Below are 24,300 nucleotides of genomic sequence, written 5' to 3' on the forward strand. Positions count from 1 at the left end.
CACGATTAAAACGAGTGGGTAGGAGGACGGTTGATTTTATGATCTCATTTGTGGACTTTTACATCGTGGAAAGAGGTCCTTTGGCTCATCGTGACCATGCCAACCGTCAAGCAACTAACTATTCTTATTTTAGTAACCAATTACTTTTTCCAATTAAGGGGAAATTTAGCGTGGCCAATCCACCTACCCTGCACATCTTTTTTTCTTTGGGTTGTGGGGATGAGACCCACGCAGACACGGGAGAATACGCAAACTCCATACGGACAATGACCCGGGCTGGGATTGAACCCGGGTTCTTGGCGCCATGAGGTTAACCATTGCAACATCGTGCCGCCCAAGCGCCTAACTATTCTAATCCCATTTTCCAGCATAGTCCGTAGCCTTATATGCAATGGTATTTCAAGTGCTCATCAAAATACTTCTTAAGGGTGGAGGTGTGGGGCTTAAGTGGGGTGCTCTTTCCAAGGGCCGGTGCAGATTTGATGGGCTGAATGTTCTCCTTCTGCACTGTAAATTCTATGGGCGCTATTCTCCGCACTCACGACGGGGCGGAGAATAGCGGGCGACGCAAATTTTTACGGCAACGCTGGTCCGACGCCCTCCCGCTATTTTCCTCCCCCCCCCCCCCCACGCCCGCCCCCCCCCCCTGACACGAATCGCTGCTCGCCGTTTTTTTAAGGCGAGCAGCGATTCTCCCCTGGCCGATGGGCCGATTTCCAAGGCCTTTACGGCCGTTTTCACGATTTTTTATACACCTGCTATACCAGTTTGTGAAAACGGCCGCAAAGTGCCGTTCTGCACAACCATGCCACCGATTGGCACGGCCGCACCACGGCCGTGCCAAGGGTGGCATGGGCCCGCGATCGGTGGGCACCGATCGCGGGCAGCGGGTCCGATTCCCGTGTACTCTTTCTCCCTCCGCGCCCCACAGGATAAGTCCGCGGGGCGGCTGAGGGGCATTACAAACCGCGCATGCGCGGGTCTGACGCATATGTGCGGATGACGTCATCTGCGAATGCGCGGGTTGGAGTCGTCCAATCTGCGCATGCGCGGCTGACATCATATGCATCAGCCGTCGCTAACTTTGGCGCGCGGGCTTAGCGAAATTCGTTAAGCCCGCAATGCCGGAGTTCACGGGGCCGCGATGCTAGCCCCGACCGGGGAGCAGAATCGGGTCCCGGGAGTGGGCGCGGAGGCTGCCGTGAAATACGGCCGGTTTCGTGGCAGCCTTCACAACTCTCCACCTTTGCGGAGAATCGCGCCCTATGTCTATGACTGGGAAAATCAGCGGATTCCAAGAAAATAAATTTGTGGAATGTCTACGAGATATTTTTTATTGAGCAACTTGTGGTAGAGCCCACTAGGGAACAAGCAATTCTGGATTTGGTGATGTATAATGAGGGAGACTAGATTGGGGAATTTACGGTGAAGGAACTCTTAGGGGGCAGTGGCCATAATATGATAGCATGTATCCTGTAGTTTGAGAGGGTGAAGCTGGAATCAGATGTAACATATTACAATTGAGTAAAGGTAGCTACAAAGACATGAGAAAGGAGCTGGTCAGAGTTGATTGGAAGGGGCGCCTAGCAGGGAAGTCAGTGGAACAGCAATGGCAGGAGATTTTGGGGGTTATTCGGAAGGCACAACAGAAATTCATCCCCTGGAGGAGGAAAAATTCAAAGGGGAGGACGAGTCATCCATGGTTGATGGGGGAAGTCAAGGTCAGCATAAAAGCAAAAGAAAAAGCATACAAGGTGAGGAAGCCAGAGAATTGGGAAACCTTTAAAAGTGAACAGAGGACAACTAAAAAAGCAATAAGGGGAGAGATGATGAAATATGAGCGTAAGCTAGCTAGTAATATAAAAGAAGATTGTAAAAGTTGTTATCAATATATAAATTGTAAGTGAGTGGCAAGAATAGACATTAGACCACTGGAAAATGAGTCTGGAGAAGTAGTAATGGGAAACAAAGAAATGGCACAGGAACTGAATAGTTACTTTGCATCAGTCTTCACGATGGAAAACATTGGTGGAATACCAGAATTTCAGGAGAATCAGGGGGCAGAGATGAGTTTAGTGGTCATCACTAAGGAGAAGGTTCTGGCTAAACTGAAAGGTCTGAAGGTGGATAAATCACCTGGACCGGATGGACTACACCCCATGGTTCCAAAGGAGATAGCTGAGGAGATCCTGGAGGCATTGGTGGTGATCTTTCACGAATTACTGGAGGCATGGAGGGACCCAGAGGACTGGGAAATGGCTAATGTAACACCCCTGTTTAAGAAGGGAAGAAGGCAGAAAGCAGGAAATTACAAGCCGGTTAGCCTGACTTTGGTCACGTAAGATTTTAAGAGTCCATTATTAAAGATGAGATTGCGGAGTACTTGGAAGTGCACGGTAAAATAGGACTGGGTCAGCACGGCATTGTCAAGGAGAGGTCATGTCTGACAAATCTATTAGAGGTCTTTGAGGAGGTAACGAGGAGGTTAGACAAAGGAGAACCAGTGGATGTGATCTATTTACATTTCCAGAAAGAAGCTTCAAGTCACAAAAACAACCTTCAACCATCACCTTCTGCTTCCTACCACTCAGCCAGTTTTGGATCCAGTTTGCCAAATAGCCCTGGATCCCATGGGCTCTTATCTTCTTCAACAGCTTCCCATGTGGGACTGAAGGAGATCTACCATGCGGATTTTGTGGCACTTGCGAACACTAAAACTCAGTCGAAATTTGAGTTAAAACTTCTTGCGTGCAAATAAGAATCGTTTATTGCCTCTATTTGATTACAATTGAGAATCACTTAAATCTTATTCTCTAATAAGTCCGGCTAGCAAAAAGGACTTAAAGAGAAGCAACTGGTACACAATTAACTTTAAAAATAACACCGAAATGGTTTCTTGCTTACAGCAAAACAGCTTGCATTTACTTCAAGAGTAAATGCAGAGCCGTTGGCAATGATCTTTTCGTCCTCACTGTCAACAGGGATGGTACCAGGGCATTGGAGAGTAGCGAATGTCGTGCCCCTGTTCAAAAAAGGGAATAGGGATAACCCTGGGACTGACAGGCCAGTTAGTCTTACTTCGGTGGTAGGCAAAGTAATGGAAAGGGTACTAAGGGATAGGATTTCTGAGCATCTGGAAAGACACTGCTTGATTACGGATAGTCAGCACGGATTTGTGAGGGGTAGGTCTTGCCTCACAAGTTTTATTGAATTCTTTGAGGAGGTGGCCAAGCACGTGGATGAAGGTAAAGCAGTGGATGTAGTGTACATGGATTTTAGTAAGGCATTTGATAAGGTTCCCCATGGTAGGCTTCTGCAGAAAGTAAGGAGGCATGGGATAGTGGGAAATTTGGCCAGTTGGATAACGAACTGGCTAACCAATAGAAGTCAGAGAGTGGTGGTGGATGGCAAATATTCAGCCTGGAGCCCAGTTACCAGTGACATACCGCAGGGATCAGTTCTGGGTCCTCTGCTGTTTGTGATTTTCATTAATGACTTGGATGAGGGAATTGAAGGGTGGGTCAGTAAATTTGCAGATGATACGAAGATTGGTGGAGTTGCGGATAGTGAGGAGGGCTGTTGTTGGCTGCAAAGAGTCATAGATAGGATGCAGAGCTGGGCTGAGAAATGGCAGATGGCGTTTAACCCTGACAAGTGTGAGGTTGTCCATTTTGAAAGGACAAATATGAATGCGGAATACAGGGTTAACGGTAGGGTTCTTGGCAATGTAGAGGAGCAGAGAGATCTTGGGGTCTATGTTCATAGATCTTTGAAAGTTGCCACTCCAGTGGATAGAGCTGTGAAGAAGGCCTATGGTGTGCTAGTGTTCATTAGCAGAGGGATTGAGTTTAAGAGCCGTGAGGTGATGATGCAGCTGTACAAAACCTTGGTACGGCCACATTTGGAGTACTGTGTGCAGTTCTGGTCTCCTCATTTTGAGAAGGATGTGGAAGCTTTGGAAAAGGTGCAAAGGAAATTTACCAGGATGTTGCCTGGAATGGAGGTTAGGTCTTACGAGGAAAGGTTGAGGTTGCTAGGCCTTTTCTCATTAGAACAGAAAAGGATGAGGGGCGACTTGATAGAGGTTTATAAGATGATCAGGGGAATAGATAGAGTCAGAGACTTTTTCCCCGGGTGGAACAAACCATTACAAGGGGACATAAATTTAAGGTGAATGGTGGAAGATATAGGGGGGGATGTCAGAGGTAGGTTCTTTAACCAGAGAGTAGTGGGGGCATGGAATGCACTGCCTGTGGAAGTAGTTGAGTCGGAAACATTAGGGACCTTCAAGCGGCTATTGGATAGGTACATGGATTATGGTAGAATAATGGAGTGTAGATTAATTTGTTCTTAAGGGCTGCACGGTAGCATTGTGGATAGCACATCCTCCCTGTGTGTGCGTGGGTTTCCTCCGGCGCCCCAGTTTCCTCCCACAGTCCAAAGATGTGCAGGTTGGGTGGATTGGCCATGATAAATTGCCCTTCGTGTCCAAAATTCTATGATAATCTATGATTAACCTAGGACAAAAGTTCGGCGCAGCATCGTGGGCCGAAGGGCCTGTTCTGTGCTGTATTTCTCTATATTTCTCTATATTTCTCTGAGTTAGAGTGGAAAAGTGAAAGTATAGAGACAGCAAATAGTTTAAATCAAACTATAGATGATTCATGAATAAAGAAGGCAGTACGGACCCTCACGGTTATACAAAATCATATCAGTCTTTAGCCATCTATCTACACCTCTAAGACATCCTAATTGGTTTGGGTTAGAATCAAATGAGTTTAATTTGACAGTTAGCTGGCAATCTTGAATGTGCAACATTAGTTTTAATTGTTTCATGTCTACATTATGTGTATGTTAAGGAATGCGATGTTGTGTTGTTATCATTACCAACTTGAACTGGTCTTTTGCTGACTTAGCTGTTATAACAATAGAGCCTTCATGTTACTGTGTCGTAGCTATGCTGTTGCTATGGAGCCTGCTCTGTCCTTGGACGCTGTCTTGAAAAATATATTCATTAGTTCAGTTAAAGTGTTTGTTTTAATCTCTACTGCTTTTGCATGCATCAGGTTCTTTTTTGTTTCTGTTGTTTTTATGTTGCACTGTCTTGCTAGAATAATGGAACTTAGTAAAGTAAATTATGCTGTGTTTTGCTGTTTTGTAAGCTGTATGTTTTGAGATGACCTGAGGTTATGAGGGTGTTAAAATCCTTAATTTCAAATGGGTAAAACTGGGGCTTAATATTTATCCTTAATAGCTATCTTTTACCTATCAAGTGTATTTGGAAATAATTGACTTCTACAGGGACCTTGTTGAAAGCTTTACTAAAGTCCATGTAGACTACATCAACTGCAGTACCCTCTACACACCTAGTCACCTCCTCAAAAAATTCAGTCAAATTTGTAAGACATGATCTCCCTTTGACAAAGCCATGCTGACTATCCTTGATTAATCCTTGCTTCCCCACGTGGAGATTAATTCTGTCCCTCAAGAGTTTTTCTAGTAGTTTCCTACCACTGATGTTGGAGTCACTGGCCTGTAATTGTCTGGTTTTCCCCTGCTTCTCTTCTTGAATAATGGCATCACATTAGCCGTCCTCTAGTTCTGTGTCACCTCTGCTGTGGCCTGAGAAGATTGGAATTGTTGTCAGTGCCCCTGAAATCTACTGCCTTGCCTCCCACAGCAGCCAGGGAAACATCTCGTCTGGCCCCAGGGATTTGTCCACTTTTAGGCCTGTTAAAATCTCCTCCCTCTCAATGTTAAGCCATTCAAGTAAATCACAATGCGCCTCCCTGATTTCTATCATCCTTCTCCGTAGTGAACACTACCTCTGTTATACCTTGGTATTTCTCCTTCAGGCTATGAACTATCATATTATTTGATTACTTCAGTCTTGTTTAGTTGTGTTCGAGCTGTTCTTTTATATTATTGAGATATTGCACAGAATTATTACTTTGCTGTCCCACAGGGAACAGATGTGAAAGGAAGCTTGAGGGGAGCCCACAATTTGGGATCGGTCCCCAAGGGGCTTTTCACAGTAACTTCATACTTGTGACAATAAAAGATTATTATTATTACTCAGAGGCCCAGCTTGAATCACGGGCTGGGACTTTCTTGGGTAGGGGGCCTATCACTGGAGCCACAGGAGCAAGTAAGCCCACACCAAGGACAAGAGTCAACTCACGTTGGGGGAATATTCAGTGGAGGCAGATTGTGAAATCAGGGGAGTTTTGGGGCTGTTCTTAGTGGAGTTGGGAAAGAGTGAAACAGGGGTAGCCTAAGAAGAACAAGGATCAGGACCTGGTAAAGATTGCATAGCATGGTAGCACAAGTGGATAGCACTGTGGCTTCACAGCTTCAGGGTCCCAGGTTCAATTCCCCGCTGGGTCACTGCCTGAGTGGAGTCTGCACGTTCTCCCTGTGTCTGTGTTGGTTTCCTCCGGGTGCTCCGGTTTCCTCCCACAGTCCAAAGACGTGCAAGTTAGGTGGATTGGCCATAAGAAATTGCCCGAAGTGACCAAAAAGGGTAAGAGAGGTTATTGGGTTACGGGGATAGGATGGAAGTGAGGGCTTAAGTGGGTCAGTGTAGCCTCGATGGGCCGAATGGCCTCCTTCTGCACTGTATGTTCTATGTTAAAATAATTAGAATTCATTTAATTCGACCAAATGTCTGTCTATCAAGTTTTAAGAGATAATGTGGCATGAGAAAATTTCTCTATTTCCATAATATGGTGTGAACGAACCACCTGTGTCTCACCATATTCTCCAAAACTGGGATGTTTGCCCAGTAATGATAACAATGAGTCTATTCTGCAACATGGATAGTCAGTTTGAATACTGTCTTCCTTATGCTCTCAGCATTCTCTGCTGTCATGGCTTAATATATGATTTTTAATAGTATAATGTCACTAAATCATTTCTTCTCTTAAACCTTTATTACCTATAATAAAGTAAGTTTCTATCATTGCCCTTTATTGCTTTAACCTTTTCCAATTCTTCCTTTCTCACTATGGATGTTAAAATCTTTGGCACTGTGGTCTGTCTCTGATAATGTGAAGTTATTTTTCCACTAAAAACATTTAAATTACTATAATTGGGAAACCATAAGATGAGTATTTTTCTGAAAACAGATGCCTAAATGAACATCATCCTGTTGCACAGATAATTAACACTTAGTTCAAAGTTATGCATACATGCCAGTAGTTGGCACAAAACCCAATGAGTGCAAGACAAATGAAATTTGCTCATGCCATAAGATTCAAACTACAAGTGGTAAGGTATGCCAAGGAACTAGGAAATAGAATGGCTGAGAGATATTCTTGTCTTCTTTCACCTGACAAAATTGTATGGGATTGGAAGCATCAAGGACTAGTGAAAATAGAAAACTACAAGCACACTTTCCATAGGTATGCTGCAAAATGGTCACAATTGGAAGTGAAAAATTGGGTAAGAGACACAGGCAGAATGGGATTTCTGTATCTGTGAAGCAAGCAGAGTAGCAATAGAAAATGGGATTGCTGATTTTGACGGGTCAATATCTTGGTGCCACAGATTTATTAAAAGATATGGATTAAACATACTTATTGAACCAGAATAGTGCAGAAGATGCCAGAAAAGACAAAGATGTTTTAATTTCACACATTCGTGATTAATGCAAGGAAAGATGGATTTTTGAACCTGGACCAATGCCTTACCTTGAAAAAGACCATGGACATTTAAAACATTGAAACAATAATGATAAAAAATATTTAGGCTTGAGAAGATCCACTGCACCACTATTTTGGTTCGTGTTCATCTTGGGGATGGATGAATGAAGAATGCAATTATGGCTCAAGACGTTGTGGCCAAAGCATCCAGGTGGCTGCTTTCTTTTTTTTTTAAAAGCCCTATTAGTATGTTAATCTGTCAGTTCCTGACACACATGTTCAGGAGAGCAGATATATAAGAACACCACTAGCAGCAAGTCTACCCCCGCCCCCCAAAAAAAAGCTACAGTCCTTCCTCATGTGGAACTATAACACAGTTCCTTCACTATTGCTGGGTCAAAATCCTGGAACTACTTTCCTTACTTCTTTTCTAAGGGGAGACAGTGACATAGTGGTATTGCCATTAGGCAAGTAATCCAGAGATCCATGGTAATGCTCTGGGTATCTCGGTTCGAATCCCACCATGGTAGGTGATGGAATTCAAAGTTAATAAAAATCTGGAATTAAAAGTCTGATGATGTTGGGTTAGCAGACCAGTCCCCCCTCCCCACCAACATATGTTAGGATAGCAGACGAGAACCCCAAACAAGTTTTTAAAATTTGTAAAACTTAGGAAAGGATACTTCACACCAGGAGTGATGACCCTGACCAATCTTTTATGTTAAAACAAACTTTAATTTAAACATGGAATTAGCTACATTAATATCAAAGAAATAGCTTTACAATTATCAATTAAACCGTTCTTACACACAAGGAAAACTTAAACTTACTATCAACAAGCTGCTACTAACTCCAATTAAGCAATCCAATACAGTTCAAATGCCACTGATAAAGTTAACAAAACTGGTTTTGTTGCTCAGCTGTGTAAAGAAATTTGGATCGAGATCCTTTCAAGAGCAGATTCAGTGGACTTCTGCTCAACCAAACAGCATTTGGCAAAACTGCTGTTTAACTTAAAATCCTTCTGTGTTGTCAGACCTGGCTCTTCCCATTAATACATAATCTGTATCCCACTAAGATGTCACATGACAGGGCAGAACAGTGGTGCAGTGGTTAGCATTGCTGCCTCACAGCGCTGAGGTCCCAGGTTCTATCCCAGCTCTGGGTCACTGTGCATGTGGAGTTTGCACATTCTCCCCGTGTTTGCATGGGTTTCGCCCCGCAGGGTAAGTGGATTGTCCACGCTAAATTGCCCCTTAATTGAAAAGTCAATTGGATACTTTTTAAAAATGTTTTAAAGATGTCACATGACCTGCTTAGCTAGGACTAAATACAACCGCTCATAAATAATCTACACTCCAGAGAATCTCCAGCAATCCTAACACTATCCCATTAGTGCTTTATCTGTAACCAAGTAAGTGGTTGGAATCAATTATGACCTCACCTTTTACAACTCCCTCAATACAGCTTTAGCAAACGCACAGTTTGGATACTATAACCTAGGTTCTTTAATAGTATTACTGAAACAAATATATACCTTAACCCAGGCTTTTAAAAACATGACCGCAACAGATATATAATAATTTCTACATTCATCACATTGAATATGATTAAATTGTTGTTGATTGTGGTTGACTCTTAAATACACATGACCTAGCCAACAAATGTTAGCCAAGCTGGTGACACCCACATGCCGTAAATTAATTTTTTAAAAAGAGCACTGGGTATTCCTACAAATTATGGACTGCAGACCAGGACAATTAGGACAAATAAAAGATATAGCCAATGCCAAAAACAAGGCTGTGGAAATGAAGAAGCAGCTCACTGTGATTCCTGGCAGTCTTGCATGCCTTTGATGATAAACAAGCTGTTTTAATGACTCCAACTCTCAAATTAACAACCAACAGGGTGAATAAAGCAACCTATCATTTCTCAGGTGCGCAAGTCAGTGAGAAATTTGTGGCAAATAGTGAAACAGTCAAGAAATGTAACCTCAGCAATGCCCTAGGTGGCAGTGAAGATGACATGCTCTTTGAACAAAAATGATAAATGTTAATAGATAACCTGTGCGCTGCATTGTTGTTTGTGTTCTGTGATGGCACATACCTGAAATATTTTTCCCTTGTGATTTATTTTTAAAATCCTGGCACATCTTATCAAGATGCCTTTTGAACGCCAAAGAACAGTACAGCACAGAAACAGGCCTTTCAGACAGGGGCTGGTTAAGCACAGTGGGCTAAATAGCTGACTTGTAAAGCAGACCAAGGCCAGCAGTGCGGGTTCAATTCCTGTACCAGCCTTCCCGAACAGGCGGCGGAATGTGGCGACTAGGGGCTTTACACAGTAACTTCATTTGAAGCCTACTTGTGACAATAAGCGATTTTCCTTTCAAGCCTGTACCGGTCATGATACCAACCTTTGCCAAAACCCTCAGCACTACCTTGTGCCGTATCCCTCTATACCCATCTTATCCATGTGTTTCTCAAACACATAGATATTATGATCTGGTAAATACAATAAGCAGCCTATCATGACAAAGTAGAAACTTGGTGCTCAAATATTAATTTTCAGCTGTTTTGAATTTAGAGCAGATTATTTTTCACTGGTTGGGAAGTCTAAGACTAGGTGACATATTCTAAATGTTAGAGCCAGACTGTTCAAGTGAAATTAGGAAACACTTCTGGACACAAGTTAGTATAAGTTTGAACTCTCTTCATAAACAACAGTTGATGCCAGAATTTAAATCTGAGATTGATAGATCATTCATCAAACATGTTCAGGGATTTGTGGCAAATATAGGCATATGGAGTTGGGTCTCAGATCAGCTTTTGAACAGGAATAAATGGCCAACTCTTGTTACTATATTCAAATATTGTGGATTTCTATTCAATTACCATCAGTGAGAGATTACTTGGCAACCTCTCTGATGTTTGTGAAATGTTGCTGATAGGGAGGGACTGTTGTGGTTACATACTTGATGTTATTTACTGTGATTCAAAACCAATTCATTATATGAAGCATTTTGTTCTGGGACATAGATACTACATAAATGCATGTTTATCCTTTGAATAGGCTTTTCCATGTTTTTGCCTTTTGGCTGGACGATATGAATCTGCAAAGGACTGATCTTTATCTACCTTCTCTACCTGTGCAATATGATACACATAGATTGGCAAAGGTCATGCAGAACCAGCAGGTAAATCGTCGTGCTTATCAAGCTTTAATCCAATGAAATCATTAAATAGGAGATATTAAATAAAATTAGGCTAATTGAATGTGATGGTTACAAGACTTTAATGTGACTATTTTCTGTTCATCTAGGATCTTTGGACTGAATATGTTGACAGTGAGCGTATTAAGCATGAATTTCATGAGACATTGAATCTCTGGACCCAGCTCCACTATGAGCCTTTTACAACCTATAGAACATCAAGTGTTAATAACCTTTTTGATTCACTTTTAGGCAAGTATTTCAGAGTACAGATAATTTTTTAAAATTCTTCTATGGGGTGTAGGCGTTGCTGGCTAGGCTAGCACCTGTTGTCTATCCCTAATTGTCCTTGAACTGCTGCAGTCCATGTGCTGTAGATAATGTTAGGAAGAAAGTTCCAGGTTTTTGGCCCAGCAACAGTGAAGGAACAGTGATATAGTTCCAACTCAGGGTGGTGTGTGGCTTGGAGGGGAACCTGCAGATTATGTTATTCCCATGCATCTGCTGCCCTTGCCCTTCTAGATGGGAGATGTTGTGGGTTTGGAAGATACTGTTGAAGAAGCCTTGGTGAGTTGCTGCAGTGCATCTTGTAGATGGTAAACACTGCCACTGTGCATTGGTGCTGGAGGAAGTGAATGATTTAGGTGTGTGTTAGAATGCCAATTAATGGGACTGCATTTTCCTGGATGGTGTTGAGGTTCTTGGAATAATTCTTGTGTTGACTGTTGTTGGAGCTGTACTCATCCTGGAAAGTGGAGAGTACTCCATCACATTCTGACTTGTGCTCTGCAGATGGTGGCCAGGCTTTCGGGAGTCAGAAGATGAGTTAATTGCCTAGTCTTGTAGCCATATCATTTATATGCTTTGTCCAGCACAATTTCTGGTCAACGGCAGCTCCCAGGATAGTGGGTAATTCAGTGATGGCAATTCCATTGCATTTCAAGGGGAGATTGTTGGATTCTCTCTTCTTGAAGATGGTCATTGCCTGGCACTTGTTACTTGCCACTTACCAGCCCAAGCTTGAATGATGTCCAGGTCTTTGATTTTCTTAAGGTTAATGTGCAAGTTCAGTTGGCTGTTAAGAAGACAAATGCAATGTTAGCATTCATGTCAAGAGGGCTAGAATACAATACCAGGGATGTACCTCTGAGGCTGTATAAGACTCTGGTCAGACCCCATTTGGGGTATCGTGAGCAATTTTGGGCCGCGATACTAAGGACGGATGTGCTGGCCTTGGAAAGGGTCCAGAGGAAGTTCACAAGAATGATCCCTGGAATGAAGAACTTGTCGTATGAGGAACGTTTGAGGACTCTGAGTCTGTACTCGTTGGAGTTTAGAAGGATGAGAGGGGACCTTATTGAAACTTACAAGATACTGCGAGGCCTGGCTAGAGTGGAGGTGGAGAGGATATTTCCACTTGTAGGAGAAACTAGAACCAGAGGACACCATCTCAACTAAAGGGCCGATCCTTTAAAAAAGAGATTAGGAGAATTTCTTCAGCCAGTGGCTGGTGAATCTGTGGAACTCTTTGTCGCAGAAGGCTATGGAGGTCAAATCACTGAGTGTCTTTAAGGCAGAGATAGGTAGGTTCTTGATCAATAAGGGGATCAGGGGTTATAGGGAGAAGGCAAGAGAGTGGAGATGAGAAAATATCAGCCATGATTGAATGGTGGAGCAGACTCAATGGGCGAGTGGCCTAATTCTGCTCCGTCTTATGGTCTTGCTGCACGTGGACACTGCTTCAGTATCTGAGGAATCGCAAATGCTACTCAACATAGTGCAATCGTCAGCTAACCTTACCATCTCTCTCACCTTATGATGGAGGGAAGATACTTGAAGGAGCAGCTGAAGATGATTGGGTTTAGGATAATAGTGTTGAGAAATGTAAATATGTACTGTTCATAAAAAGTTGGTCTGAAAAAAAGATGGAAAGATGGTGTATGTGCAATACAACAAGGAGTTGTATTTCTATATAATTTTTGTATGATGATAATCATCTGTTATTTCAAAGAGCAGGAGGAAATTGTGCACGAGCAGTGGATTTTGATTCCAGAATTTGCACCAACTTGAAAAAAGTACCGAGGAAACCGGTTTTAGGAAACTATTTCTCAGACCTGTTTTTATGCAGGGTGTTGAAATTTGGAGACACTTATCACAATTCACAAATTTGTGCAATAATGGCACCTACGATTGTCTAGTCTTACTAGCAAGTATTATAATTTACTATTGTAGCTTTTGCTCCCAGATACTTTTATGATGGTATTTTTATTTCCATTTTAGCAAAAGACAGAATCTTGAACAATCTGAAGACTCATGATGTGCCTGTACCCACTGTGTCCCTACAGTACATGAAAGCTCCTGTTCCAGATATTGTCGAAACTAGTCTGTCAGATAAAAAAGTGGCAATCAAACTTATTCAACAAAATCTAAACATCTTACGACAACAGGCAAAGTAAGTAACTAGCAGCATTAATTAGCCTTTAAAAGGACCTTTTTAAACTTTTCATATTTGAATGAAAAATAAAACGCCCTTGCAACCTGGATTATTCGGTTCAAATTAATGTGAATAAGTCTAATCGAAATGTTTTGTAAATTTATTGATAAATTTGAGAATAGACCGCTCCCTTACATTGGAAACTTGCTCTTGTCACTCCGTTATTTAAGAAAGCTGAGAGAGAAAATTGTAGACTGGTTAGCCCAGCAGCATTTTTTGGTAAATTACTAGAGCCTATAATTAAAGGTAGTAACTGGATACCTTGTAAATGGTCAATTGATGAGAGGGCACCAGCTTGGATTTGTAAAGGGTAGGTCATGCCTGACAAACTTGATTGAATTAAAGTAGTGAACAGGGAAGTCTCTATGGATGTTATTTATATGGACTCCCAGAAGACATTCAGTAATGCCAGCAAAAGACTGTTAGATAAAGTTGAAGCTGATAGTATTGAAATAAATTATTGACCTAGTTAGGAGATTAGCTGAGCAAAAGCAGATATAAAGTGAGGATAATGCTAGGTACTCTTTGGCAAAGAGTTCCAAAGGCCATGGAACAGGGGTGAGTTCTGCTGATCCCTTGCTTCCTCTGCAGTGAGGAGTGCCAACACGTGATGGACCCTTATTGAGCTTGGCCAAACCTTTTGAAACAGCTGGGATATGAGGGTGTCCAGAGGGATGGCTGTTCCCAGGTGTCAAGAAACTCTCTGAGCATTCAAAGGACAAGTGAGCACTCAGCAGTGTGAGCAGCCAGGAGCCTATATGTAACACCAGAGGGGTATGTTTAAAACACAATACTGCAGCAATGGCAGTCTGAACAAAGCCACCTCAATCCCATGGGGGACACTCGCAGTCCATGGACTTGGCACCACGTCATTCCCCACTCCTGACCCCAGCCTTGGATGCTGCACCCCAGAAAGCCTGACAATCTTCGGGGCTTTTTCAGAGATTTTCTAGCCTCCCGTTCCCCCTCTGCAGCCATGGGACCCAGGCCCAACTTGTAAATGCTTGCACTAATTCACGCCTTCGACACCTCCGCCTAAGGAGCCAAGCGCCACTGAGGGATGGAGCATGAAGTGTCCAAGCCATTAATGATATTAAAATCCAGAGCGGCACGTGGCACAGTGGTCAGCACTGCTGTCTATGGCGCTGAGAACCCTGGTTCAAATCCCCGCCATGGGTCACTGTTCGTGTGGCGTTTGCACATTCTCACCGTGTCTGTGGGGGTGAAACCCCCACAACCCAAAGATGTGCAGGTTACGTGGTTTAGCTACAGTAAATTTCCCCTTAATTGGAAAAAAAAAATTAGAATCATAGAATTTACAGTGCAAAAAGGGGCCATTCGGCCCATCGGGTCAGCACCGGCTCTTGGAAAGAGCACACTACTTAAGGCCATGCCTCCACTCTCCCTGGAACCCAGTGACCCCACCTAACCTTTTTTGGACACTTAAAGGCAATTAATCATGGCCAATCCACCTAACCTGCACATATTTGGACTATGGGAGGAAACTGGTGCACCCGGAGGAAATCCACGGGTGCAGACTCCGCACAGTGACCCAAGCCGGGAATCGAACCTGGGACCCTGGAGCTGTGAAGCAACTGTGATAACCACTGTATTATGCTGACCAAGATATTCTTCCTGCAAAATTTCAATTTCTCGCACCTAACCAGTTCTCCCAAAACTCTTGGGGACGGTGAGCCATTCAAACCAGCCAAATCATTACTCAATTTTTAAAAAAATATTCAGAAAAGCTTTTCATTATGTCAAGGTAAAGCAAAACAATAATATATAACATACTCTCTTGCAAAATACAGCCACCCACAACACTCCCTTCCTACCCCAACCGCCCACAAATAAACAAAACTCAAACCCCCCCCACCGAGCAACTGATGGTGACCAATTCCCTGAAAAAGATGAAAGGCTGCCACCTCGAGTAAAATCTTTCCACCAATCCCCTCATACTATACTTAAACCTTCTCAAGATTCAAAAATTTCATCAGATCACTCAGCCAGACAGAAGCACTTGGCAGTGTTGGGGACCTGCGCCCGAGCAGAACTCGCCTCCAGGCTAGTAACGAGGCAAAGGCAAGGACATCTGCCTTCGCCCCAGCACCGGTGAGTCCGATGCACCAAAAATAGCCACCAATGGGTATGACTCCAGCTGAATACTCAGAATCCCCAACATGGTGATGAACATGGAGACCCAGAAGCTCACAAGTTTAGGACAAGACCAAAACATGTGCTTATGGTTCACCGGTCCCCTGGCACAAGAATCACACCTATCCTCCACACCTGAGAAGAAACCACCCATCCATGCCCTGGTGAAGTGCGCCCTGTGCACCACCTTATAATGGATCAAACTGAGCCAAGCACAAGAGGAGATGGAGTTGACCCTGTGAAGAGCCCCACACAACAACACCCCCCCCCCCCCCCCACCCATTCCCGCCAAATGAAAAATCACATCCAATTCACCCTCCCACTTTCTCTTTACTTCCTCCAACGAAGCCTGCTCCGTCGACAGGATCAGGCCATAGATATCTGAAATCCTCCCCTCACCCAACTAGACCAAAGATAGGACCTTATCCAAGAGTGAGAGTAACAATGCCAGGGGTAATCTTATAGCTCAACAGGACGATGTCTGTTCCTGATATTTCATGCTGTTCTCTCCTTGGTGTGAATGGTAATCTATAATTCTGTATGTTGGCATAATACTCTCATCAGTGACCACATTTTCTCATTTATTTGTGCTATTTATTTTCTAATGGTAAATTTGCTGTCTGTAAATCTAACCTTCTGAGGTAAGCAACATATTGCTAAAAGTGACTTGAGGTGTTTCATAAATCATGGAAAAAAGCAGAATAACCTTTTTGGTTCTTCAGAATTGCAGCCCAATGGGAACACCAGCAAATAGGGCTGGACAGTGAGCTTTTAGGCACATTACCGAAATTGTACAGCAACCGGGAGGAGCAAATCACAATGAAACTAGAATGCCGAGGCAGCTCTTTGAATCATGTATGCCAAGGAGCAGCAAAAGTCTCTGTAAAGGTTGGTAATTATTTCCCCATGTGTATGCTACATAAAGTAACAAAAATGCAAAAATAAACATAACCTGATAATTAATTCAATGCTTGAAGAATATTGAGAAAAATTGACCTAATCAATAATGTCGCATTGTGTGACTAGAGTATCTTCTGCTATCTTAGTGCTTATGTCAGGAAACAGGTAGTTTTAAATAATCTATATTTGTATTTTTGGATATTAGAAATAAGGTATAGCTTTAACTAAGTTTAATTTGTAGAAAAAGGTTAAAACTTTATTCATCTGCTGCCTCACGGCGCTGAGGTCCCAGGTTCGATCCCGGCTCTGGGTCACTGTCCGTGTGGAGTTTGCACATTCTCCCCGTGTTTGCGTGGGTTTCACCCCCACAACCCATAGATGTGCGGGGTAGGTGAATTGAACACGCTAAATTGTCCCTTAATTGGAAAAGAATGAATTGGATACACTAAATTTAAAAAAAAAACTTTATTCATGTTTAAAAACCCATCAGCCTGTATCCCCCTTATATCACAGCCTGCACCAAACCCCATAGCCTGCACACAGGCCACCAACTACAGACCCCCAAGTATCTCATGTCCATGCACCTCACCATGTCCTGTGTCCCATCGGAAAAGACGGCCCATAATCGCCAGGAGTACATAGTCTTCAGTATTTCCTTAAATGTGTTATTTACCTTTGATCTCTCTATTGTTTTCAACCAGTCTGTTTAGAAATGCTTTCTTCCCAGAATTGGTTCCATTTATTGCTTTACTTTAGCCCTTAAAAAAGTGACCGTATCTTTACTTACTTGTATCTTATTTTACAAGCTGCATCTATTCCCCTTTGAACTAAAATAATCCATTCAAAACTAAGCCCTGATGGTCTTATGAAAATCCTGATTGAAGTTCCTCTTGGTTGATTACCATATCAAAACCACTTTGCTCTGTTAGATTAGGTTCTTGCAGCCAACTGTCTCTTATTCCAATTATCAGACTCACAACACTCAATAGTTTATTTTCCAGTACATAAATGTGACAATATTAACAAAAGAAAAATATTACGTTTTCTTGTTCTCTTGACACGAATAAACCTTCTCTTAACTGCTCCCAATGCATTTACATCTTTCCTTAAGTAAGGTGACCAATACTGTACACAGCACTCCAAATGCGGTCTCACTAGTGTCCTGTCTAACTGAAGCGCAGCCTCCCGATTTTTGTAATCAATTCCCATCACAATAAGCAATAACATTCTATTAGCTTTCCTAATTGTTTGCCTTACCTGCACACTAGCCTTTTGATTCATGCACTGGGACATCTGAATCTCAGACCTCTGCAATCATTCTCCATTTAGATAATCTTATTTTGTATTCTTCCTGCCAAAATGGAGACTTTTACATTTACCCACATATCCATTTGCCAGATCTTTGCCCATTCACTTAACCTAAGAAGATTTTAAGGAGTATCTTACAGAAGAAGGAGAAAGGATAGGGATAGAGAAATTAAGACTTTGGCATTTGAAGCTGTGGCCGCCAGTGGTGAAGCAATTGAAATTGGATATCATCAAGAATTGGAGGAATATGGATATCTCTGAAGGAAACAGAGAATTGGGGGATGGGGTGTGTCAAGGCCATGTGGAGTTTTGAAAACTGGAAGATATCACTCATTAAGTACTTGGAAATGTAATTGCTGCCATAATGTCATTGGCCCTGGTTAGAAATTACACACCACTGTCACTTGAATTTCAGTAGGAATCAAGAATTGTAATAATTCAAGAGTGCCACTATTTCCAGAAGACCTTTGACAAGGTGCCGCATAGGCTGACGAGAGAAAGCAAGGACAACATAAAAGCTAAAGAAAAAGCATACAAAGTGGCGAGGGTTAGTGGGAAGCCAGAGGATTGGGAAGCCTTTAAAAGCGCGCAGAGGACAACTAAAAAAGCAGTAAGGGGGGAGAAGATGAAGTATGAATGCAAGCTAGCTAGTAATATAAAAGAAGATAGGAAGTGTTTTTTTCAATATATAAAAGGTTAGAGAGAGGCAAAAATAGACCACTGGAAAATGTGGCCGGAGACGTAATAATAGGAAACAAAGAAGTGGTAGACGAACCGAATAGTTACTTTGCATTAGTCTTCACGGTGGAAGACACCAGTGGGATGCCAGAGCTCCAGGAGAACCAGGGGCAGAGTTGAGTGCAATGACCATTACTAAGGAGAAGGTTCTGTGGAACCAGGGGCAGAGTTGAGTGCAATGACCATTACTAAGGAGAAGATTCTGTGGAAACTGAAAGTGGATAAGTCACCTGGACCCGTGGGCTACATCCCAGCGTCTTAAAAGATACAACTGAGGAAATTGTGGAGGCATTGGTGATGATCTTTCAGGAATCACTGGAGGCAGGAAGGGTCCCAGAGGACTGGAATGTGGCTGATGTAACACCACTGTTTAAGAAGGGAGGGAGGCAGAAGATGGGAAATTATAGGCCGGTTAGTCTGACTTCGGTCATTGGTAAGATTTTAGAGTCTGTTATTAACGATGAGATCGCAAAGTACTTGGAAGTGCACGGTAAAATAGGACTGAGGCTTTGTTAAAGGGAGGTTGTGTCTGACAAATCTGTTAGAGCTCTTTGAGGAGGCAACAAGGAAGATAGACAAAGGAGAACTAGTGGACGTGGTTTATTTAGATTTATTTAGGCCTTTGACAAGGTGCCACATAGGAGACTGTTAAATAAGTTAAAAGTCCATGGTGTTCAGGGTAAGATACTGGCATGGATAGAGGATTGGCTGACAGGCAGAGAGTGGGGATAAAGGGGTCTTTTTCAGGATGGCAGCCAGTGACTTGTCGTGTGCATCGGGTCTGTGCTGGGACCACAACTTTTCACAATATACATTAATGATCAGGAAGAAGGAACTGAAGGCACTGTTGCTAAGTTTGCAGATGATACAAAGATCTATAGAGGGACAGGTAGTATTGAGGAAGCAAGGGGGCTGAAGAAGGATTTGGACAAGCTAGGAGAGTGGGCAAAGAAGTCGCAAATGAAATACAATGTAGAAAAGTGTGAGGTGTATGCACTTTGGAAGGAGAATTTAGGCATAGACTATTTTCTAAATGGGGAAATGCTTAGGAAATCAGAAGCACAAAGGGACTTGAGAGTCCTTGTTCACGATTCTCTTAAGGTTAATGTGGAAGGCTCAGTTGGCAGTTAAGAAGGCAAATGCAATGTTAGCATTCATGTCAAGAGGGCTAGAATACAAGACCAGGGAGGTACCTCCGAGGCTGCATAAGGCTCTTTTCAGACCCCATTTGGAGTATTGTGAGCAATTTTGGGCTCCGTACCTAAGGAAGGACGTGCTGGCCTTGGAAAGGGTCCAGAGGAGGTTCACAAGAATGATCCCTGGAATGAAGAACTTGTCGTATGAGGTTGAGGACTCTGGGTCTGTACTCGTTGGAGTTTAGAAGGATGGGGGGGCAATCTTATTGAAACTTAGAAGATACTGCGAGGCCTGGATAGAGTGGACGTGGTGAGGGTGTTTCCACTTGTGGGAGAAACTAGAAGCAGAGGACACCATCTCAGACTAAAGGGACGATCCTTTAAAACAGAGATGAGGAGGAGTTTCTTCAGCCAGAGGGTGGTGAATCTGTGGACCTCTTTGCCGCAGGAGGCTGTGGAGGCCAAATCTTTAAGACAGAGTTAGATAGGTTCTTGATTAATAAGGGTATCAGGGGTTATGGGGAGAAGGCAGGAGAATGGGGATGAGAAAATATCAGCCATGATTAAATGGCGGAGCAGGCTCTCCTATGTCTTATGGTCTTATTTTCAATGAATGTAGTACTGATTAAAGAAAAGAGAAGGAAACATTTATTATCAGTATTTATGCTATGACAGTTCATTAATTAATGCTTGCTATAGCATACAATTGATGTAAAAACTGAATGAAGCATTTTTGTTCAGTTGCCTGAGTTATTGTCCAGTTACTAATTTTGTGTACACATTTGGAAATCGAAGCCACTGTCAAGGAAGTAAATTTAAAGTTCATAATGAATTCATAGATTTTTTAAAAATAAACTATCAAACCTGCTTCAGGACTTCATACTAATTGATTTATTGACTATCTGTGTGGAAAAATATCACTTAAAAAACACATTAAACATCATTAGCTGGTGGTGTACAAACCCAGGGGTCAAAAATGTAAGCTTGTCACTAGTAAATCTAATAGGGACTTCAGATAAAGACTGGAGAGTGGTTAAAATATGGAATGTGCTGCCCCATGAAATATTTGAAATAAATAGCATAAACACTTTGAAGGGAAAGCTAGATTAGTAGATGAGACAGAAAAGAATAGAAGGATACTCTGATAGAGTTAGATGACAAGGTGGGAGGAGGCTTGTATGAAGTATAAACACTGGCATGGATCGTATGGATTGACAGACCTGTCTTTTGTCCTGTTTTACTTGAGTAACATTATGGGATATTAATATCAACACTAGTATATTGCTCAATAGAACTATAATTAAAAATATATGATGGTTAAGCTAACGCATATTTCAGATGTATATGTTTTATTTCAATCATCTTGACAAAATAATTTAAACGAATCAATGAATTTCTGTTCAAATTTCAGTGTAAGGAATTATATGAGAATAATGCCATCAAACAACAACTTGATGCTTTAACTGAAGAGATTAAGCAGTTACAAAACTATGTTGCGAGACCTCCTCCTCAAAACATTGCTGAAGCTGCTGTGCATGTGGAAAATTTTATAACGTAAGTTCGTGATCACAAAAATAAATCTTGTTCTATATTTTATAATGCAAAATGTAAATCTGATATTAGAAATAAAGTTAAATATTGTTTCCTTTAGCTACCTGATGGAACATATCAGTACTTTTTGCAGGCACGTCCTAAGTCTTTCATATAATTTTGTTCACATGGTCAAATGTCAGTTCATTTATTTTACACTTTTTACAATTTTGCTATTGCAGTTTGATGTTGTCTCAACTGTTCTGTAACCACACTACTTTTTAGGCATCACAGCTGACACCACATCATTCTATATATTGTCCCATCTGTTATTGATTTCTACTTTTGATTTTTCTGTAGTGCTGCTTGAAGTTTACTTTCTGATCCATTTTTGTCAACACCTAGTGCAGTAAGATGTAGGAAAATCTCCCTTTCCTCTGCCACAATGTTAAATGTTTTGGACAATAACCCCCCTCCAAATACCCTTCTCTTCTGAAGACTTGGCCTTGACGGTTTGAAGATTCTATGGGTATAGGTTAGCTTCTAATATCTCATCCAAGGTAAGTCATTCCAACCTGGGTTGTTTTTAGCCGAAGTATAGAATCATAGAATCCTTACAGTGTAGAAAGAGGCCATTTGGCCCATCAGGTCGACACCAGCACTTTGAAAGACCACCCTATCTAGGCCCAATTCCCCGCCCTGTAACCCCACCCTAAGGGACAATTTACTATGGCCAATCCACGTAACCTGCACATATTTGGGCTGTGGGAGGAAACCGAAGCACCCGGAGGAAACTCACGCAGACATGAGGAGAAAGTGCAAATTCCACACAGACAGTTACCCGCGGTCGGAATCAAACCCAGGTCCCTGCCGTAAAGCATATGAAGGTACGAATTAGGAGAAGGAAGAGGCCACTCATCCCCTCAAGTCTTCTCCACCATTCAGTAAGATCATGGCTGATCTGATTGTAACAATAATTCCATATTCTTGCTTATCAAGAATCTATCCAGCTTTGCCGTAAAAATATGCAAAGACTCTGCTTCCACTGCCTTTTGAGGAAGATATTTCCAAAGACCACTCAAATAAAAGCAAAGTACTGTGGATGCTGGAAATCTAAAATAAAACCAAAACATGCTCGCTCAACTAGGCAGGTTTGGCAGTCAGAGGCAGATATACATTTTTGGGGGCCCCATGTCACGTCCCGCCCCCAATTACATTGAGCCCCACCCACAATGACGTTGAGCCCCACCCCGAATAACATCAATGCAACCTTGACCCCATAACGGGCTGCTGGTAATAATTTTTGGGAAAGCTGTGAGGCCGATGGATGGTCAAGGCAAGCCAGGTATAAAAGAGACCGCAATCGATCAGAGAGAAATGACTGGTGCCAAAAAAGGCAGTAAATTCAACATGCAAAATCCACAAGAAGAAATAAAATGTTGGTTACTACCCAATCCTCTCACTCGCAGCCCTGCCTGGCTGACCTCTGCTCTGGTTAGTCACCCAACTCCCGCTGGCCGATGCTCCCCAATTCCCTGAGACATGATCTGCGCTTGCCTGGCCTTCTTCGCAACTTCTGCCCGCTGCTCTTCTCACCTCTTGGCTCTCACTCGGGTGGCTAGACCTCGACGACCACATGGGCTCCTGGCTGGTTGCTGCTGCTAGTGCCTGGCATCTGCTCTCTCGTCTTTGCTTCCTGATCTGGTTGCTGCCCAGCCCAGCCCCCTCACTCTGAGCTCTGTCTGACTGGCCTCCGGCTCTGGTTGAGTCTCCCCGCACCCGCTGGCCACTGCTCCCCGATTCCCCAAGACAAGATGCCACCGTTTGCCTGGCCTTCTCAGCTCCCAACTGCTTCTCTACTCACCTCTCGCTCAGGTGGCTTGGCCTCGGCCCTTGACGACTGCATGTGCTCCTGATTGGCTGCTATGCTGCTGACTATCTGGCCTGGCCTGTGCTCTCTTTTGCCCTAGATGCCCGGTCCAGTTGCTGCCCAGCCCTCTCGCATTCCTTTCTGCCTGTCTGGCCTCTGATTCTAGTTGAGTCACCCCACTCCTGCTGGCTGCTACTCCCTGATTCCCCGAGACCTGACACCAGCACTTACCTATCCGCCTTCGCACCTCCCGACTGCTGCTCTGCTCACCTTTTGGCTCTTGGCTAGGCCTCATGCCTCAACCCTCGAAGACCGCATATGCTCCTGGCTGGCTGCTGCTGCTACTGGCATAACTGAGGCCTATGCCATACCCATAGCCACACCTTTCATTTGCAGAAAGTGAGAAACGTTAAAGGAGAAATTGTTGAGTGAGAGAAAGTTCAGCTCGGTGGAGGAGAGTTGTGGTGGACATAGATTGTTCGGACCTTGGCTTAAGGAAAAAGCGGAGAGCCCAATACCTTCCTTGTGGGGGTGGAGGTGTTAGAGGGTTTGGATGTCCATAGTGAAGAGGAGGCAGTTAGGGCAGGGAAACTGGAAATTGTTGATATGGCATTGGGCATCAGAGAAATCATGAATATAGGTGGGAAGAGACGAGGCAGTGGGTGTGAGAATGGAGTCAAGATTGGAAGAAATGAATTCAGTGGGGCAGGAACAGGCTGATATAGAACAAAGAAAAGTACAGCACAGGAACAGGCCCTTCGGCCCTCCAAGCCTGTGCTGACCATGCTGTCCGTCTAAACTAAAATCTTCTACACTTCCTGGGTTCGTATTCCTCTCTTCCCATCCTATTCGTGTATTTGTCAAGATGCCCCTTAAATGTCACTATCTTCCCTGCATCCACCACCTCCTCCGGCAGCGAGTTCCAGGCACCCACTACCCTCTGTGTAAAAAAAAAAAAAAAAAACTTGCCTCATACATCTCCTCTAAACCTTGCCCCTCGCACCGTAAACCTATGCCGCCTAGTAATTGACCCCTCTACCCTGGGAAAAAGCCTCTGACTATCCACTTTGTCTATGCCCCTCATAATTATGTAGACCTCTGTCAGGTCGCCCCTCAACCTCCGTCGTTCCAGTGAGAACAAACCGAGTTTATGCCCTCCATACCAGGCAACATCCTGGCAAATCTCTTCTGCACCCTCTCTAAAGCCTCCACATCCTTCTGGTAGTGTGGCGACCAGAATTGAACACTATATTCCCAAGTGTGGCCTAACTAAGGTCTACCAGGGCAGCCCTGTTTGTGGATTTTGTGAAGGAGGT

General features: G+C 43.1%; 1 protein-coding gene across 4 annotated transcripts in view; it reads left to right on the forward strand.

Moving 5' to 3' along the window:
* Positions 1-24,300, forward strand: part of epg5 (ectopic P-granules autophagy protein 5 homolog (C. elegans)) — a 236,083-nt gene that overhangs the window by 141,617 nt on the left and 70,166 nt on the right. For all 4 annotated transcript variants that reach the window (XM_038790783.1, XM_038790784.1, XM_038790785.1 and 1 more), the window contains exons 24-28: positions 10,716-10,839; positions 10,965-11,106; positions 13,135-13,306; positions 16,225-16,390; positions 20,996-21,138. In XM_038790783.1, the coding sequence (XP_038646711.1) occupies positions 10,716-10,839; positions 10,965-11,106; positions 13,135-13,306; positions 16,225-16,390; positions 20,996-21,138 (747 nt within the window). The remainder of the gene's footprint in view (positions 1-10,715; positions 10,840-10,964; positions 11,107-13,134; positions 13,307-16,224; positions 16,391-20,995; positions 21,139-24,300) is intronic.

Source organism: Scyliorhinus canicula, chromosome 3, assembly GCF_902713615.1.
Source record: "Scyliorhinus canicula chromosome 3, sScyCan1.1, whole genome shotgun sequence".
NCBI classification, from domain to species: Eukaryota; Metazoa; Chordata; class Chondrichthyes; order Carcharhiniformes; family Scyliorhinidae; genus Scyliorhinus; species Scyliorhinus canicula.